Genomic DNA, 20297 nt, shown 5'->3' with positions numbered 1-20297 from the left:
CGTCCGATTTCCTCCTCAGGAAGGCGGCGGCGTGCATAAAAACACCGAGAGGCGTCGGATGGCTCTTTAAGGATACATTTAATGACCAAAACAAAAACGTGGGGGATGAAGCCACTCAACTCGGCGCTAACCACACACTTTTCCAACTCGCCGATCTCGCTCCCTCTCTCTCGCTCGCTCTCCCACTTTCTTCCTCTTTGCCCAATCTGACAACGCCGGTCACATTGAAATAACAGCGGCCCCCTTGGGGGTGCCAGTAACAACCACTTGAATCGCGAGCGCCTGCCATTCTAAACTTTATCCGCATGTAAATTTTTTTAACCGGTCATTACCCGTCGACGGTATGTTTTGCCCGTCGACGGATTTACGTCATCGATGACGTCGACAACGTCGACTAGTCGGGACAGCTCTAGTTTTGTGTTGAATAAGTTGTGAAATAAATGATAAAAAACGTGGCGAAGCTGGTGATTTCTTTGGCGATATTACCACAATAGCAATTGTCAGCTTAATATATAAAGACTGGCGAACGGTGGTCGTAGCAGGACCGTGGAGATGTATTCTTGAGCCAGTTCATGGATGCGCACCCTACGTTCAAATTTTTCTATAATTTGCAATTCCATTTAAACGGTAAGCGTCACCTTTTTCTTTGTTTCACCACCTGTACCAACCGTTTTGAAAACTTTTGTGTCCATTTCTCACACAAGAAAATCCGCCGTGCGTTCATCTGCGGTGCACGTCGTATTACGAGCATGTCGTCAGATGTAGAAACAAATGGCATGTCAAATTTTACGTTGGATATCGAAAAGATCGTGTGTCGAAGCGATCGTATGTCGAGGTACCACTTTAGTCAGGAAACGGAAGTTGGAAGATGTAAGAAGCGTAAGAAAAATGTGGAGAACAATGTAAACACAAGGCACATGCCCCACACAAGTTCCCTAGGTGAATTCTGTTATGAGGTACTGGTCACTACAAAAGAACGATAAAAAAAAATCTATCTTGATGAGACAGACAGGCGGTGATGAGGGAAAATTTTACCCCGTTTGCCGATACAGCCGCGGCCACAACAGCGTCATCTCTCAGTTCAATAGTTTAATTATGTGTAAATAAATTTTTACTTTGCTATCAAAAGCTCTAGTTGTCTTGTTGTTTGTTATTTTGTAGAAGGAAAACATTATTCGGATGTTTGGGATGTCACAAAAGCTAAAAATAGCTGTGTCAAAGTCAAAGTTATGTTTGAAATGTATGCTTTTACAAAAAGCTCAATTACTGTTTTTTCATCAGAAATTGGAAAGTTGCTCAAACTAAGCTATTTTCTAATGCTGATATCTAAAAAATGGAAAAAGAGGATTTTTTTTCCTGCTGAAAGAAGAGAGTCTTATCTTTCTTTTGGTGGGTTCCATGTTTATATAGCAATAGAACAGAATTTTCTGTGGGCCTTGCAAAATCAGTCAAAATCCAGTCAAACGGATTTTGCTCCTGTGAAAATGGCTGGGAGTGAATGAGTTCAAATGGATTGGCTGTGGCCGCCAGTGAGTCGAAAATTGTTGTGGCACATCCATCTCACCGTATCTTTGTGTGTGCGTGTCAGTCATATTGGAAAAACAGATCCGAATTCCCCGCTCCTTGTCTGTTAAAGCCGCCAGCGTCCTCAAGGGATTCCTCAACAAGGTAAGCAAGGCTCCGATGAACACTGAAAAATCTTACGATGACCGTTATTTGACACCACACTTCTTTCCCCTGCACTTGGTTGCCGTCTAACGCTGAGATATAAATATCTATTTTAGCTTTACACATACATTGCAGCTTCACACTTCATTCTTTCATCTCCGTTTTATCGCTTTCTTCACACACTTGGCCGTCTCTCACCTTCTTTCTTCCGTCTATCGCAGGATCCCAAGGAGCGTCTGGGCTGCCATCCCCAGACGGGTTTCGCCGACATTATGGGCCATCCTTTCTTCAGAAACGTTGACTGGGACCTTGTAAGTCTTTTACCATTTAGTCAGGGGCAGTTTGTAATTTAAAGTTAATTTTTTCCCACATAATCAGTTTAAAACTGTGTCATTAATTTGACATGACCACAAAATGCTGTTTAACCTGAAAACTAAGGATATTTTTCCATGTTGTTTGTAGGCATGTGCCGGTATGAGATTCTGACGGTATGATAACCTTAATGAAAAATATCACGGTATCACAGTATTGCAATTACAGCTCTAAAATGTGTTACTTTGAGATATTTGGGTTTAAAACATAGACTCCCCCATCAGTTGACAAGACAGCTCCCATGCAGGCAGAATATTGAGTTGGCTTTCACTGTGATAAACGCAAACACACGCTGCGTTCTAACGCTGGATTTAGGTGGAAACAGGACAAAGGTTTTACGCATAAAAGCAAGCAGGAGTGTGTCAAGAGTGATTTGGTCGAGGATTCAAAGTCATTTTTATCATAAATAGCACCATGCATGCACTTTGAAACATGGTGAAAAAAATGAATGGATAAAATTAGTGTAACTTCGGCTTCGGAAATATTTACGTGAAATGAATGATAAAATGCCCGTTTTTTGCTTTTAACCAAGAATCTAGACTGTTTTACGTTCATATCTATAGAAATTCTGTGATTTAAAGGGTATGTCAACCCCTGTGGAAATGTTAATATTCCATCATTTATCCATAAACGCATGCCTTTTGTATTCATATCATGCCACTTCGTGTAATTACACACATGAAAATGAGAGAAATTTGGATCGATTGTCAAGCTAAAACGACCGGCGCCCGAGATCTGGTAGATTGTGTGCGTGACGTCATTACAAGTGAAGAGAGTGCCACCGGCCACTAGGGGGGCAGCGCCTGTCTGCATCAATATAAATTCCTTCTAGTGAGGGGAGAATTAGCGGTGTTTTGAGCTGTTTATGCTGTTGCATTGTGTTCGTCCTGCTCTGCACATATTCCGGGATCCCTCATGAAGAAACACCCCTCGTTGTCAATAAAGAGAATTCAGAATTGACAGTGAGGGGTGTTTCTTCAACAAGAAAAAGGCTCAGTGCTTTAGGCTCGAGCGTTTACGTCACAGCAGCACGGGATCATGCGAGATTTGCGACAACGCAGCCATATTGGAAGTACGTCTGCATCACGGGACATTTAAACTTAACGGCAAATACAATTCAACTACGAGTGCCAAAGATGGAAAAAAGTAAGGAAAACTTGACAGTTCGATACAGAGACAAACTTGTTACCTCGGCGAAGGACAGATATGTGGGCAAACTTAAGGATGTGAAGAATGTTGACCCTTACGAGCAAGCCGAACACAAATGAAATAAAGATGTCGACAAGCTTCCACCACTACGTGAAATGGACATCATGCTGTATTTAGTGTTTGGTGTAAGTTACTACACTCATCAGCAATTCCGAAACTACAAATCGCTACAAAGTTAGGAACAGTTTTGCTGCGGACCAGTGCAGGACCTGCACATTATGACCGTAGCAAACGGCAACACCATCGTTCTTGCAAAGGTAGGCAATGTGTGTTTACATTTTCATTGTCATGAACATCTGAATTTGTGCTGTGCTGAGCTGTGATAGTTACGTGACAACTCAATACTGTGTTTTAGAAAACAGATTTGTTGCAGACAATGTAGCCTGTGTACAAATTCTTTGCCACTATCTCACGGCAACATGTTACAGCTTTTTCCATTTAGAAACGACAGAAATTATGTCTTATGAAGACAATGCACATGTATGCATGCTAGTTGTTTAGCTGTAGCTATAGCTAACAATAGGCCGACCTAGGGCATAAAGTTACCGAAATTTGCGTAGACAAGCGAAATTAACTTATCGGAGTGGAAGTGCACAGAGCAAACTCTGTGTGTAACTGGAGAATCAAACGTTATGCCACGTAATTTCCAGCTTAGCATTTACCCTCCTTTGCTTTGCCTGGGATGGTGAGGTGGTCTCATCAATGGCAGTCTACGTCCTCTTTCTTCGTGTCTTGGGACATTTAGGTGGCTGTGCGGGTATGGTGGGCACAGAGGTTGCGCTAGACTTTTTCGTTGTCTGTCATTTTGACTGAGAGGGTCATAAAAATCCGGTCATAATCTATTTTTACCTGTCACTTAATTTTTAAAAATGATAATAATGACATTGTGGTGACCCCTTGTTTAGCATAATTCACTTTCCGTACTTGTGTGTCCATTTGGCCGAGCGCGTTACCGGCTACGACACAGTCACATGACAGAGACACTTAAGAGCCGCGCTCGTTCCGGCTTGAATAGAGAGTTCACAGAGAGCAGCAGAGCTACAGCGGCTGGACACAGCAATTCCAGCTAACAAGACTCGTAACATTGCATACAGCTTCAACATATTCAATAATATTTAGTTTTCATTCATTTTCAATTAATATTCTGTCCGAACAAGCTTAACAGAGAATCCACACCGTGCCATCACACATCAAGCAGATGAATAAGTAATTTTTTCTCCGCAGTGACAAAAACAGCTGACTGTGGCCCCAGTAGGTAGCCACCGTTTGTCCCTAATAGGAAATGAATGGAAATCGTATACGAAGGAGATGTTTACAGAGCTAAACCTACCAATTCTCTCCGAAAATGATGTGCCTGGTGCCAAATTCACTGGCAAAGATGTGGAAGAACATAAAAATGTTCAGTTAAAGAGATGGCTTTAGTGTCGAAGGCTTAAAAAGACGAAAAAAACGAGCCGACCTAATCATAGCCTTAGCTTTTTTATCGACGCCACTGACAATGACATTCTCCTGTTTCAACAAGCTATCCTCTACCATCAGCCCTGTCTTTCTTATATATCCTCTGGTTATCTTACGTCTCTTACCGTTCTTGGGAGTAATTTAGTTTGCTTTGTGTAGCGATCGCAAATGCTACTCAGTGACAGCCAACGAACACTTTTAATTTTTTCATTGATAACACATCTTAATCCTATAATTTATTTACACTCCTCCCTTACTAAAGTTGTTTTTTTATATATATAAAAGAAACGGTAACAGTGGCAGTCAGATACCATTGTAATTCTTTTCAGGTCATTCATTGTCAGACAGAAGCAGTACGGCACAACGTTACGCTTAAAAAATAAGTTAAAAATTTAAAAATGGCTTACCTCTTAGTCCTCTGAAAGACCATGCCAACCCAATATAATGTTTACTGCATATGAAACGTTAATGGATTCGCCGAGCTGGTGTTAAAGTCCGCGCAAGTTGATTCGGTCTTTTTTCCTCTCGAGTTTTTGGTTTCCGGAAACGTATGAAGAAAACATCCTTCATGTGTCGTAATGTCTAGAGTCGTTTCTACAAGTTCCAAAAAAGCAATGCGTGATCGGCATGTTCATTACCGGAGAAAAGTAGCACTTTTTACGTTGGGTCTATGCGAGGGCGGGTCTATAATGTCCCACTTCGGCTTTACTTCCGCTTTACGATGCAACGTCACGGTCTAAAAATAGCCTGCGTGCGGTACGCCATTGCGTGCCCGCTTGTGCAGTCCCTCTTTTTTCACCTCTTTTATCAACACCATCGTCGTTTTGGGGCTTTTTGAAGAAACTTCGGACACTCAGTTGCCTTGACATTTTTCCGAGTAAGGCCAACGACGTCATGCATCAAGAGAGACAATAGCTAATTAATATGCTCACTCGCCACCCTGTGGTCTGGGGTGTGAATTGCAACCTGTCAAAATGACAGATGGACTTCAGTTTTTTCCGTCACCATTTTAAAAAATCGGTCAACGACGGAAAATATTCGGTTAACGCGACCCCTGGGCACCGCATCTGCTTTGAGCAGCAATCTTTTAGCAAAACCGATTTCACTTGTCCATAGTTCGAGAAGCTTTCAGGTGGAAAATGCGCACCACACAAAACCGTGCCGGAGGCTGGGTCTGGAAAATTAGCCCTCTTTGCACGGACGAACTTTACCCATTGTCTGCGTAGTCCAGCTTTTTTTTTATCGCGTTCGGGAACTCATGGTGAGCGCCTTGAAAGGTGGAAAAGCGCTATATAAGTGTAACACCAACCAACCAACCAACCAATGGATACTATATTCCGATAAATAGCTATTTGTACACCACATAGCACAGCAGTTTTGAACCATTTTAGTGATGTTTTGGTCAAATAAACCCCAACGCTACTCTCTCGTCGATAAAAAACAATGGCACCTGGCTCCGCCTCGACTTTCATTCACTTGTAGTGACGTCGCCGCCCCATTCGGCTGTTTCCGGAACACTTTCGGAAATGTTCGTCATTTTCGATCTATTTTCGATAATTGCTCATTAATGTGATATATTTTTTTGTTAACTTTATCAATACTTGTTATCTTGGCACATAACGGTTCTATTGATGTTTCACACCCCCTTTGTGTTTTCATACCCTTTAAGCATTTATTTACAAGAATTTTCAAGTAAAAAAAGCTCAGTTTCGTGACGGCCGCCATGTTGGTTTACACAACACCGTAACATTTGCTTGAAATATTTACGTAAAATGAACAATAACTGTCCGTTTTTTACTTTTAACCTGGAATGTAGACTGTTTTACGTCCATCATTACAGAAATTCCGCTTTTTAAGCAATTATTTACAAGAATTTTCAAAGCTCTTTGTTTTGTGACTGCCGCCAGGTTGGATTTTGTATCTGTACACATGACATTTAAGTGGCTATTTCTGGCAAAAACGTATATGATATGTTAAAATTGCTATTAATCCTGAAAATATAGGTGATTATCTCTGCGCTTGGTGATTTTTGTGCATTTAACATAAAATCTGCGAATTTTATTGCCATTTTAATTAAGTTTTCTTATATAAAAAAATAATCAGGATTTTATTCTGGAATGACTTTGAATTTATGCCGCTACTCATGGAGACTCATATATGCCTAAGGGAGGTGCCTGTTTTGGTTTTAGGTCACTAGTGGCTTTGGTTTTGAAAATATTAGAATTTTAAGTTTTTAAAAATAGGCCCCCTATTGATTGGCTGATGGTGAAGTGTATGGTTTAAAAAAAAAATCCATCGAACTGGATTTTTATTTTTCAAAACATATTAGCAAGTTGGAACATAAGTATAGTGTTTTGTTAAAATAAATAAAAAATGACACAAGAAAACTGAAATATTCTAAATAAAATTAAAATAAATTCAGTCCTTTAGGTCAGCTCAACATTCTTACCATCAGAACAAAAATAATTGAATTATTATTCATAAAAAGAACGTGTGTATGACTCGTATCATCATGTTTACATTATACACTCACTCTCTTTGTCAACACAGACGGTTGCAAGAGAGAAAAAACACTTTACCAACACTAAAAACACTAAACACTGGAGTTAACTCTCGTAGCTGGTGGGAAACGTTCATGGCAATGTTTACTAACCTTTAATTTTGTCTAAATGAGAAATCATATTGGAGGTATTGCAACCCTGCACACAATTTACATGTAGTTTGGCCTTCCCCCTCTAAGCCGCGGCCGTCTGTAACTTTTCTGCAGCTATAGTATTACCATACCAGCGATTCAGTTTTCTTCGATGGGGGGGTCTGGAGTTTTTTCCACTTCCAGCCATTGTGTAGCACAGCTGACTCACTGACACTGAGCAACAACCGGTGGGGCAAGGTTGAGCCTTTCAGCTACAAGCAAAGCATTTCTCCCTGCATTTTTGGGGCATAAAAAATAGCTAATACCAAAGGGACGGTATGACGAAAATCTTTTGCGGTTTTGAATCCGTGACGTTTTCAAACCACGGTCTACCTTGAAACCCATAATCGACATATTTCTAGTTGTTTGACAGCGCACTACTGTGTTTGTTTAGCCGACAAAAGCACAGGTATTAAAATGTAGCGGTATAACGGCAATTAGAAAATACGAACTTGAGAAATGTATTTCTTCCCCGTTTTTTCAGAAGAACAAGCATTCGTGCCACATGCCCTTTTCAACTACTAGCATGACTTTTTCAGTTTTGCACATCACATTTTTCAGATACTCATTTTCAGAAAATGGAGGCTATCACATTGAAAAGAGCAACTGCAAAACACAGTATCTGACTGTTGGTGTCATGATGATAATCTTAATAATACGTGGCTAGAGAAGTGTTCATTTTACTGTGACTTGTTTAGAATGAGTCACTCTCATAACGCCTGTATATGCTGACAAAATGATTAAAAATACACTTCGTGATTCATCATTTCAATGATTTTCAAAAGGAAGCAAAGGATACCGGCTGACAAATAGTTCCCAAGCAATCCAATTATTGATTGTGGTCAGGAGAGAAAACCGGCGACTAGGACCAACCAGCATATTGTAGAAGCCCTGTGGCAGGAAATAAATAACGTCTATTTGGGGTAAAAAATGGAGAAAAGATCAGCAGCAGAGTGACAAGAGCAGAGAGGCGCTCACAAGAGTCTGATGGACTTTTTCATGTTCTACGAAATGAGCGATAGGAATCTGTCTGCCGCAAACTAAAAATAATCCGTTTTGTTTTACCATGCTTCCTGTTCCCGAGTCATAACGATGACTAAAAGTCTCCGATTTCATAGGGAGTGAAATTCCTGTGTTGTGACAGCACAGCGGTGAAATGAAACTCATGCCACCGCCCCTAGTCATTCATAAAGCCTGTATCACGTGTGTTTCATTGCATCCAGACCTGTCCCATCAAGATATCGCTAAAATAGAACATTTTTGAAGAATTACAGAACTGTTGCTTAATGTGAAATGAGCAGCCATACAGCAATCACGGCAGTGGCGGAACAAATGTGAACAGGGTCCGGGTGCGGTTCCGATTCCACGTTTCGATTCCGGTTCCAAACAATTCTCGATTCAGATTCTTTTAATAAGCAGGGTGAAAAAAATTGCATAGTCCATATTCATTTCTTAACTTCTCGATTATTTTTTAAATTATATGAACTTTCAGTTAACTATGAATTTCTCAGAGGACTATTTTTAACTTGTATATCAATATCAGTCTTTGAACTTGAATACAATGAAGTTTCATTCCACAGGAGTGCACTTTCAAAAAGTTGTTTTATTTTTCAAAAGCTCACAGAGAAAACATTTACACATATTCTTTTGCCTATGTTTCAGAGTGTCTTATGCTGCAGGCATTTATTGTATTGGATCGTTTGTTTTAGGGGGTATTTCTACAAATTGGTTTAGGCAACTGGGGAGTGTTCTATCGCTTGCCCCCAAGTTGACTAACGCAATTTTCGGACTATAAGGCAAACCTGACTATAAGCCGCCACCCACCAAATTTGACACGAAAACGACATTTGTTCATAGATAAGCCACACTGTCCGACTATAAGCTGCAGCTGTCCTCATGTGTTTTGCTGTATTATGGGATACTTAAACCAAAAGATATTAACTGGTAACACTTTATTTGACAGCGGCATCATTAGACTGTCATAGGACCAAATGAACCACCATGAAGCTTTGAACCAATTGGCGGCAAAGCTTCATTGCTTAAAGAAGTTTCATTTGGCCATCACTGCTCCCTTGAAGGAGACAGTCAACGTCTGCTGCCACCCGCTGTCAACACTGTTCTCATCCGACATGCCTCCTAGCATGCATTGCAGCGGTACAGATGTAAATAACAATCTAAATTAATGTCCTGTGCTAAATATTTCTTCAGTTACTGTTCCAGTTGTTTCATTAATTGCTAGTTATGGTATTTGGTAACACTTTATTTGACAGTGGCGCCATAAGACTGTCATAAGATAATTATAATTATGACATGACAATGTCATTAGCTAGCATTAATGAATGCTTATAACAGATGTCATTTAGTAAGTTATCTGGCAAATTATCTCTTTTGAATGGATGTAAAATACCTGAGCTGGACATAAATGGAGTTTGTGACATAATTTGCCGGATGATGCTTAATGACATCTGTCATAAGCATTCAGTAATGCCCATGATAGTGTCATGCCATTATTATGACTGCCTTATGACAGTCTTATGACACCACTGTCAAATAAAGCATTACCTATCAACCCAAATAAATCAACAAATGGCCGCACTGGACTATAAGCTGCTGGATTCAAAATGAGGGGAAAAAAGTAGCGGCTTATAGTCCGAAAATTTAGGTACTTTTAAAGTTTGATTTCTTTCTAAACTGATATATTGTTCGTCTGTCCATAAGAGTCACTATTGTAACTCCGGACCAGGGGTCGCGTTAACCGAATATTTTCCGTCGTTGACCGGTTTTTTAAAACGGTGACGGAAAAAACTGAAGTCCATCCGTCATTTTGACAGGTTGCAATTCACACCCACAGGGTGGCAAGTAAATAGGTGAAAAGTTGGATTGCGCATGCACCGTACCAGAATGCGGATGTCAATAGTAAGAAAGTCACGGGTGGATGCACGACATGAGCGTGCGTCTAATTGTGTGTTTGTTCATTGCTGTGCGTAAATGCAAAGTGAGTATCACAAGCAACATTCATATTTACGTAGACAATTTGTTATGATTACCTTTTGCTGCTGTTATGATAGTTCGTCCGATTGTTTTGCGTGGTAGTCCATTAGCGTGTTGCTATGCTGCGATTCTAAAATAGCGACAAGTTGCGGCATAGCGCACCGGAAGTAGAGTGAATCCGCCTTCACAATAAGTGCCCGAAACCGGAAGTGCTTAGCTGGAGCGTAGAAAATAGTTCAAGCTTAACTTCGAATATTCCATCTACATGTTTAAATGTAATTAAGTTGAATTTAAGCAATGTATATTTATTTATTGTTTCTTTTCATGTCTTTTGTACAGATAAACCACACACACAGATACACACATATATACCCACAAACACCTACTCAAGAATATAACCATTTCCACATCTACATGGACAGTTGGGATAAATGGACTTTATAAAGTTGATTTAAGAGGATTTGCATTAAAGAAAAAAGAGAAATCCAGCCACCTGTCCAAGTGCCGTGATTGCCTCTACTTTGAGTGGGCCTTAAGTGGTGTTTGGCCAACACACTGACGTGAACACAGCTAAAATCAACCTGAATCAGCGAGAATCCAGTTTTCTCCACTACATTAAGCTTATTCGGACAGAATATTAATTAAAAATCAATGAAAACTAAATACTATAGAATATGTCATTATTATCATTTTAAAAATGTAAGTGACTGGTAAAAATAGATTATGACCGGATTTTTATGACACTGTCAGTCAAAATGACAGACAACGAAAAAGTCTAGCGCAACCTCTGCTCCGGACTCTACAGTGTTTCTTTGGTTTTGCTATGTGAGCTTGGCTTCCACAAGTGGGGACTTACTGGAAGCAGCAGGCAAAAAGAACATTTCTTTAGTTGGCACTACACATCGTTGGGGACCCTTGATAAAACAAAATCGGTAAGTTTGCACGTTTTAACAGAGGGTCTGATATTTCGGTGTTTTTTCTGTTTGTTGTCATTTATGTAAAGCGAAGCAACACGTTTTTATGCTAAGCTAACATAGCCACTTCATTTGATTTGCTCATAACGGAGCTCGTCTTCATGTGGCTTCTTTCTATGTGGTGTTTGGTAGTTATTTTTCACCATCGGCGGTCAACGCATCGAAACTTATAAAATAAAAAATAATTTAAAAATTTGAACGGTTCCGGGAGAACCTGAGTGTTAGTCCTGGATTCCATCGATGCACGATGCCCAACCCTACTCTACAGACAATCAGTCATGCGGCTGGCGGAGATATTTTAAACCTTAAACACTATTTGACAGCTTAAAAAAAATAAAATAAAAAAACTGGCGTCATTCATAGACATTCAAACCAATGTGATTTTCGGATTCAGTACATTGAAATTAAAATAATCAGCTAACAAAACTTGGACAATAAATGTAGTGTTGACTAGTGTCATCAATCAAAATGCAATACTACAACTGGCAGTGCATTAGTTGTTATTCAATGTTTGTTTTAGATATACCTGAGAGTACCTGGTAGTTATTTATTATAGTTTCCAGAGCATTTTCCCCATAATGTGAAGTTAATCTTGTCATGACAGACAGGCCCATGAGTGCGCCCTCTCCAGGCCATCAGGTGCAACACAGGCCAAGCATACAACCGGGTTAATTTTGTCTGAAGAAGGTGAAGAGTTTGTTAGGGGGGATGGGGTCAGTAACTTGATCCTTGGCAGACACGCAAGTCGACCAGCTGGTCAAAGCCCTACATCCAGACCAAACAGGGCTATTAGCCGGGGAGGTCATATGATTGGTTGCTAGTTCGCTCTGGTCACATGTTCGTCTGCTAGCTGATGTCAGATGCATCCCCGAACTCACGAGGAACTCCTTGAGCTTTGTTCATCAACATGAAAACACTGTTTTGTTTGCTAGTAGATAACTCTATGATATAATAAGCATGGATGTGTAAATCAGTATGAAGCTGAAGCTTACAATTTGATGTTATGGTTCTTGACTAAATCAATTATTAAAACTACATGTCCCAATCGCGTATTTGAGTCCGAGTCACCTGATTTTAAAGGGAACCTTGGACTTAAAGACTAATAAGTCACAATTGTTCTTTTTTACAAAATATGTTATTAGAAACACATACAATATTGCCATTGATTTAAAAATCTATGATATTTAGTACATGTTATGACCTGCGGAGGGCGCCATGTTTTAAGCGTGCAATAGACGCTCGGGGTGAGGACGTAGATTGTCACTGTTTCGACGAATACTACCGGGTTACTGCAATTCCTTCTACGCGGCGGGACATCCAACACATGCGCACATCGGTTAAAAGTGGCGAATACTTACTATTTGTGTTTTTATTGAGTCTTTTATGACCTTTTCATTGCCTCTAAATACATTTTGCATGTGTTTCCCTCTCATACCTTTAAGCATTGTGTTTTTGTTGTGGTAGCTTTAAAGCAGATTGTTGATCTGTTGACCACAATAGTTCGGTAGCATATTTAAACCACCCTTATTACTACTAGGGCTGTCAAACGATTAAAATTTTTAATCGAGTTAATCACAGCTTAAAAAGTAATTAATCGTAATTTATCGCAATTCAAACCATCTTTAAAATATGCCATATTTTTCTGTAAATTATTGTTGGAATGGAAAGATAAGACACAAGACGCATATATACATTCAACATACTGTACATAAGTACTGTATTTGTTTATTATAACAAATCAACAAGATGGCATTAACATTAACATTCTGTTAAAGCGATCCATGGATAGAAAGACTTGTAGTTCTTAAGATAAATGTTAGTACAAGTTATAGAAATTTTATATTAAAACCCCTCTTAATGTTTTCGTTTTAATAAAGTTTGTAAAATGTTCAATCAAAAAATAAACTAGTAGCTCGCCATTGTTGATGTCAATAATTACACAATGCTCATGGTGCTTAAACCCATAAAATCAGTCGCACCCAAGCTCCAGCAGAGGGCGACAAAAAACACAAGTAACAAGTGGACATGACCTGTGCTGTCATTTTAAGCTGTTTGAGCGGGGCATATGTGTTAGCTGCGTCAAATATTTTAACGTGATTAATTTAAAAAATTAATTACCACCCGTTAACGCGATAATTAATCGATAATCGAAAAAAAGTATTTTCGCAAGACATCTTAAGTATGGTCTGTCTGTATGCATCTAAACAAAACAAGCTGAACGAGCACGGTAGTACTTTGGGTGTCAAATTCACCTCTTGTTGGATGTTTCACCGATGTAGCACATTTTGGCAGAACACCATTTTTATTCCGACTCTCGTCTCGTCTCATCCTTTCTTTCCTGTTCATTTTGCTTTTGCTGCTCGTTTTGTGAAATATCGACAGTGCTGTCATGCTCATTAATGTTCCTATTGGGTTCAAATTGAAAGGGCTGAACAGATGACATGTTTATGTCGCTGGAGTCGTACTCTGGAAGCCCGGTACCGTAACCCAGTGACGTCACCGCTCTGCGACGTCAACAACTCTGGGAACCTACTAGTTAAACTAATTTTACAGATTGTATAAAAACAAAAACATCAAGAGGGGTTTTAATATCAAATTTATCTCATAATACATTTATCTTTTTAGAACTACAAGTTTTTCTATCCGTGGTTCCCTTTAACGACTCTGGGTGATAAGTCCCAGACGCATTCCCGCTGAAGTAAAACCCTCAAGAGTTTGTTCTAAGAAAAATATGAGGTCATCTCAGGATGACAACGTTTCCCATCTCATGGAGTCAGACAGCGCGCATGTGACTGACTGGTACGTTCTGCTGAGTGGACGTCTACTAAAAATGTGATCATGCAGTTAATGCTGATTAAGATATTATCGAGTACTTTTAAATCACAGTGTTTATCATTAATGGTATACGTGCTAATTATGTGATTCATTAGACACATGTACTGTATCAAGGGCGTAGGTTTGGTCTCAATATTGGTAGGGACGATATAACTGCATAACTTCACATCACATGTCGCTCAATACAACTGACATTTTGGGGGTGAATATTCCAAAGCAAGGGCATAGGTTTGGTCTTAACATTGGTAGAGACGATATAACAGTATAACCTACATGTACACTTTTTGCTGGGTACGGGACACTAATAAGACCAAACAGATTGTATGAATGGTGGTCAGGGCTACATTTCTTACCAATAAGAACTTTATTAATTGATAGGCTACATGATTAATGCAAATAAATCTGTATTGACTAACTTTCAAACTGCAAATTTACAGTATAACGTCTTAATCTGATAATTTTTCTTAAATCTAGTTGAATAATGTTCATCTTGTTTTGAGTGTTAAAGGCTAGTTAACAGATTCATCCGTCAGATTCTTCCACTTTTTGTAAATATTACTATTTGTTCTTATTAAGCCCATACATCTAAAAGTCAGTCAACAAAATCTATTCTTGAATTAAGAACATTTCTGACAAACAAGTTTTTTAAGATTAAATATACTTTTTTTTTTTTTTTTTTTGCTTAAAATTAGGCTGTTAAGCTTATTTTTAGCTAGCTTTTTTGTTATTACAAGAAATCTGAGTCAAATCTACTTGAAGCACCGCCAGATCATTTCAGCTATTTCTAGTAGTTTTACACTGAAAACAAGGGAATTTTAATTTAGTTTTTTTTGTTTTTTTTTTTGGCATGATACACCGTTCGATTCAAACCTTTGTTTACTACAAAAGAAACATTCAGAAAACTTCCAGAATAAATATCTGGATTTTATTAGCAAATTGAAGTTGCATTATTTGAACGCAAATTATATTAATATACAAACTTGTTAATCATCTCTTAAGTATCCAGGAATGCAAAAAAAATAAAAAATAAAAATGTCTTAATACCACTCAAAATTGTCTGTCTAAATAAATTAAATATAACAAAAAAAACTTCTTAGTCAGGGAATAACAACAATAAATACAAATGGAGCCTTCCTTCAGGTAAAACACTACAGTTTTTTGTCAGCACATCCAAACTCAACAAAAAATGAAAGCTCCTTTGGGCTGCTTTAAGACCACATAAATAAAATAAAAATGAAAACTGGGAGAAGGGGGTTAACCTTGGTTCACTACATTTCTTATAGTTTAAAAGTAGAGAACATCCAGGAGGATATTTCTCTCAAAGCATATTCCTCATCAAGTTCGACAAATTAGCATAGATTAATGTTATACTAACTCTGATGCAAGTCGGACTTTCAGTAGCAAAATTAGTGGTATGATCACCACCTACCTCCACAACATTGACAACTCTTGAATTTACTTATAGTGGCTGCTGCTGGCGGGAAAAAAAAACTTGTAATAATATACCTTGTCTTCGAAGGGGGCGGAGGAGGCGGCATGTTGTATTTCTGTCGGGGGGGGGGGGGTCAAGCCATCAGCCAATCAAACGTGCGTTTTGGGGGGGGGGGGGGATGGACTGGCACATTCAGCCAGTGAAAATGGGTAAATGTAAGTCTGAACATCATGAAAATACAGTGGTACCTCAACATACGATCGCTTCGACACATGATCTTTTCGACATACGACATAAAATTTGACTCGCCATTTGTTTCTACATCTGATGACATGCTTGAAATACGATTTTTTACAGTGCCGTAGTGTCTTTGTTTTGCCGGAAGACGGACGCACGGCTTATTTTCTTTTGAGAGAAATCAATACTGGATCCAAGAAAGGTTAGTGCAGGTGGAGAAAAAAAAGAAAAGGTGACGCTTACCATTGAAATGAAGATGTACAGTCCCTTGCCGCTTATCTATTTTGTAGAAACAATTGCACATAACCTGACTTTTAATTATTCAATTGGGTTCAGAAATGGCTCATATGAAAGCTAAGACCCTCCCAAATGATGTTGAATGTACAAAAATATATTTGTTTCACTGAAAAAAAGATTTATAATTTAATGAAGACATAAAGGTCAAATTTTGGCAAGACAACAGTTTTGTCACCTACAGAAAGTAGTGTGAAAATTGAACAAAAAATGTACTTCAAATACAAAAATATGTTGCATAACATATGCGAATTAAGTAGTGATGCTGTGATATCCAAATTTAATATTTTGTATGACTTCCATGGGCTTGAAGGACTGCATCCATGCGGTTTGGCAAGGATTCGTACAATTTATTGATGAAGTCATCAGGAACATCAAAGAAAGCAGTCTTGCATGCCTCCCAGAGTTCATCAACATTCTTGGGTTTCGTTTTCCATGCTTCCGCTTTCATCCTACCCCAATGCTCAATGATGTTCATGTCTGGTGACTGGGCAGGCCAGTCCTCGAGGATCTTGATCTTCTTTGCCTTGAGGAACTTTGAGGTAGAGATTGAAGTATGCGATGGAGCACCATCCTGCTGCAGAATTTGTCCCTTTTTATGGTTAGGAACGTAAGAGGCAGCTAAGATCTGTTGATATTTCAGACTATTTATGTTGCCTTCCAACCTGTAGATTTGTCAGGGTGCAGACAGTTAAAAAACCGTGTGGCATTTGCCAAAGCCCACAGCCTGTCAAAAGGATGGACGCTGGAAAAAAGGCAAAAGGTGGATTTTTCTGATGAATCTTCCAGTCGCCGCAAATATTGCAGGAGACTAGGCATGTGCCGGTTACCGGTTTCAAGGTTTACCGTGGTATGAAAACGTCACGGTTTCAAAACCACTAAAATTTTCCGTCATACCGTAGTACGGTATTGGCTATTTTACAAGTCTCAAAAATGCAGCCAGAAGTATCTTGGAGTGGCAGCGCTCACCCCTCCCTCTCCGGTTGTTGATGTGTGTGTGTCATTGACGCTATTCTGCTGAACACCAAAAAAAGAAACACTCCAAACAAAAGGCGTACTTTTCTTGAATTTATGGAGGTCTCAAATCATGGTAACTGACATATACAGTTTTAAAACGTTGTACAATAGTATTTTACACGTGTGAGTAGCTTCATTAGCACAACCACAACAGAATGTGAGGAAGTCATCCATGAAAAAGTTCGCCAAAAACAAAACACACATTTTCCTTTCAAATTCAAAATACAAATTAACTAAACACTTACAAAGACGAATGTTAGCCTAGTCTTAGCTGGGAGAGCAACTTCCACGGCCACTGAGAAACAAGCTTGAATGAAGGAAAAGGGATAACATCAAAGATCGCTAATTACGACAGATGATCTTGCCCTAAGCACAAATGTACGCTCGCTGGACAAGGAGAGGTCTCACTCCCAGTGTTTTTAGATGAAACCTTCACACAACAACATTCACATTTTAACGAACTTATCCATTTTTAACTTATTAACTTATGAATTCTGCGTCTTTTTACACAAAGGCATGACATGTAGACTAGAGTTGACACAGTGGCTGAAAATGGCGAAACTTCACTTGAGCTTTTGCCCCCTCAAAAAAAAAAAAAAAAAAAGTACAGTCATTCATTCATTCATTCATTCAATATTTTTCAATTTTATTTAGAAGTGTTTTTATTTTTTTTATAGCAATTAATTTAGTTCTTGCTCCAATCTTGAGCAACCTGTGGGTAGTCTATAAGTTCTATTTATTTTAATTTTATTTAAAATATTTTTTTGTTTATTTTAACATAAAATTCATGTTCCAATTTGCAAATATTTTCTTTAAAAAAAAAAAAAAAAATCCCGGAATTCCCCCCCCCCCCCCCCCCCCCCCCCCCCCCATTCTTTTAAAAAAAAATTTAACCCATACCTCTCAAAATAACACATTTTGGAGCTATAATTGCAATACCGTGATACCGTAAAACCGCGGTATTTTTGCTCACGGTTATCGTACCATCAAAATCTCATACTGGCACATGCCTACAGGAGACCTACTGGAGCCCGCATGGATCAGAGATTCACTCAGAAAACAGTGAAGTTTGGTGGTGGCAAAATCATGGTCTGGGGTTACATCCAGTATGGGGGTGTGCGAGAGATCTACAGGGTGGCATCTAGGCAAACTTACACCCTTGTACTGTATATAAAAAAAATAACAAAATCATACCAGTTTTCTTAATTCCAACACATGTCTGGTCTTGCTCTAGGATTTTATCAAATAAATTTCCCCCTAAAATACGATTTATCTTTTTTTTTTTTTTTTTTTTTTTTTTTTTCCCCCTCTTCATTGCACATTTTTTGTCTGGCGCGATTTATAGTCCGAAAAATAAAGTATGTCTGCTCCTAAAAGTGATTTGTATCCTGTGTGTGATTATGATTCCAGCTGGAACAAAAGCAAGTGGTCCCTCCCTTCAAACCCAACATCTCTGGCGAATTCGGACTAGACAATTTTGACGCCCAGTTCACCAACGAGCCCATTCAGCTGACGCCAGACGATGAGTACGATTTCCCGACAGTTAAGCGCCACGTTTAATGAATCCATCCACTAATTTTCCTAATTGTTACCTTGCTCAGTGATGTGGTGAAGAAGATCGACCAATCTGAGTTCGAGGGTTTCGAGTACATCAACCCGCTGCTGATGTCGGCCGAGGAGTGCGTGTAAAGGGAGACGCACACATTTAAACACACACACACACGTGCCATCTCAGTGTCTTGACGCTGCATGGTTACGAGGCAACCCAGCGACATCATCCTTCATAGTTTTCGTCGTTGCCAAAAGCAGTTTCACACTCTGCCACTTCTAACCACTCGTCCTTAAGTCTTCTCTCTATGAATTATTTTTATATGCTCTCTATAAATATTCAAATGTATAAAAATGAAACTGCACTGATATCATTGTGTCATCGGGGGCCTCTCTACTAAGTTCTTCCAAGGTTACTTACTGTGCACAGACTTTTTATTTGTACTGTATAATATATATATATATGAAACTGCTGTTGAATGACATTAGCCCTCTTTTTTTAAGATCAGTTAGAAACACTTCTCCTAACACTAAATATGAAAATCTATATATTTTTTATTTAACTACAGCTGTTTAATTGAGCAGTCTAAATTATCCCGAGGTGCGAGTGCGGATACGAATGCGCGTCGATTTCTGCCCTGTGATTGACCGGTACAGAGAATGGATGTTATGTGTGTTATCTTGTGTGCAGCCTGAGGATCAGACCTGGAGTCGTTGGTTAAAATACTGTGAACAAATGTAGCGAGTGTTTGCCCGGTTGGAATTTTCACGCAGGACCAAAAAACAAATTGTTTCTGGTAAGTGTCTATTTTGAAATTGGCGGATTTCCTCAAATAGTGGCCCCTCGGGTTGGATCGTCCACTTCTAAAAAAAACATGACGCTGATGTGAATTCTGTTGCTAGCCAAAACAGTAGCAACAACTGAAGGAAGCAGTCACTCGTGAATTATTAAGAGACTCACAAATTTAGAATACAAACGAGTGGTTTACTGCACATTTTAATCCCAACAAAGCATCAACTCATTGGATTGGATGTCGAATGGGTCAAGGATTGCAGTTAGTCATGTGAAAAATGATGACGCCCCATTGAATATTCAATTCTTTATTAAGAAATGTTCACATATCAATCTTGTTTTTCTTTATCACTGGAAAAGAAAGATATCTGATTGCAGGTAAACAACAAAAATTAACATTGTTTTACTCATTAAACCAAATATATCAACAGAAATGCATATTCTAACTGAGGAAAAAGTTAGGACATCCTACCACCTAATATCTAGTGTTAGCCCCTTTGGCTGAAATAACTTCAGTGAGACATACGGGTGCAGCTATCGATTATTTTAGTAGTAAATCGATGAACGAGTTGGTTCGAATAATCGAGTAATCTGATAAGGAACATGAAAAATTAAAATACTTGAGCTGAGCCTCAAACAGTTCAAAAAAATAAAGAAAAAAAAATTGAGGATCTATGTGTAACAAAAGAACAATTGGCTAACTTACATAGCAGAGTCCGCTAGCTTAAATGCTATAAAATGCTAACGTTTAAAAAAAATTTTTTTTTTTTTTTTTTT

The 20297-nt window shown here is 38.8% G+C and overlaps 1 protein-coding gene across 1 annotated transcript in view; it reads left to right on the top strand.

The window, feature by feature from the left end:
* Window positions 1-19909, top strand: part of prkci (protein kinase C, iota) — a 111454-nt gene extending 91545 nt beyond the window's left edge. The window contains exons 15-18 of the mRNA XM_057858223.1: window positions 1589-1668; window positions 1890-1979; window positions 18590-18705; window positions 18781-19909. Of these exons, the coding sequence (XP_057714206.1) occupies window positions 1589-1668; window positions 1890-1979; window positions 18590-18705; window positions 18781-18868 (374 nt within the window). The 3' untranslated portion in view covers window positions 18869-19909. The remainder of the gene's footprint in view (window positions 1-1588; window positions 1669-1889; window positions 1980-18589; window positions 18706-18780) is intronic.
* The last annotated feature ends 388 nt before the right edge of the window (window positions 19910-20297 follow it).

The sequence above is a fragment of the Corythoichthys intestinalis genome, chromosome 14 (genome assembly GCF_030265065.1).
Source record: "Corythoichthys intestinalis isolate RoL2023-P3 chromosome 14, ASM3026506v1, whole genome shotgun sequence".
Taxonomy (NCBI): Eukaryota; Metazoa; Chordata; class Actinopteri; order Syngnathiformes; family Syngnathidae; genus Corythoichthys; species Corythoichthys intestinalis.
Note: the sequence above shows the minus strand (reverse complement) of the source record. Positions and strands in the feature narration are given on the sequence as shown.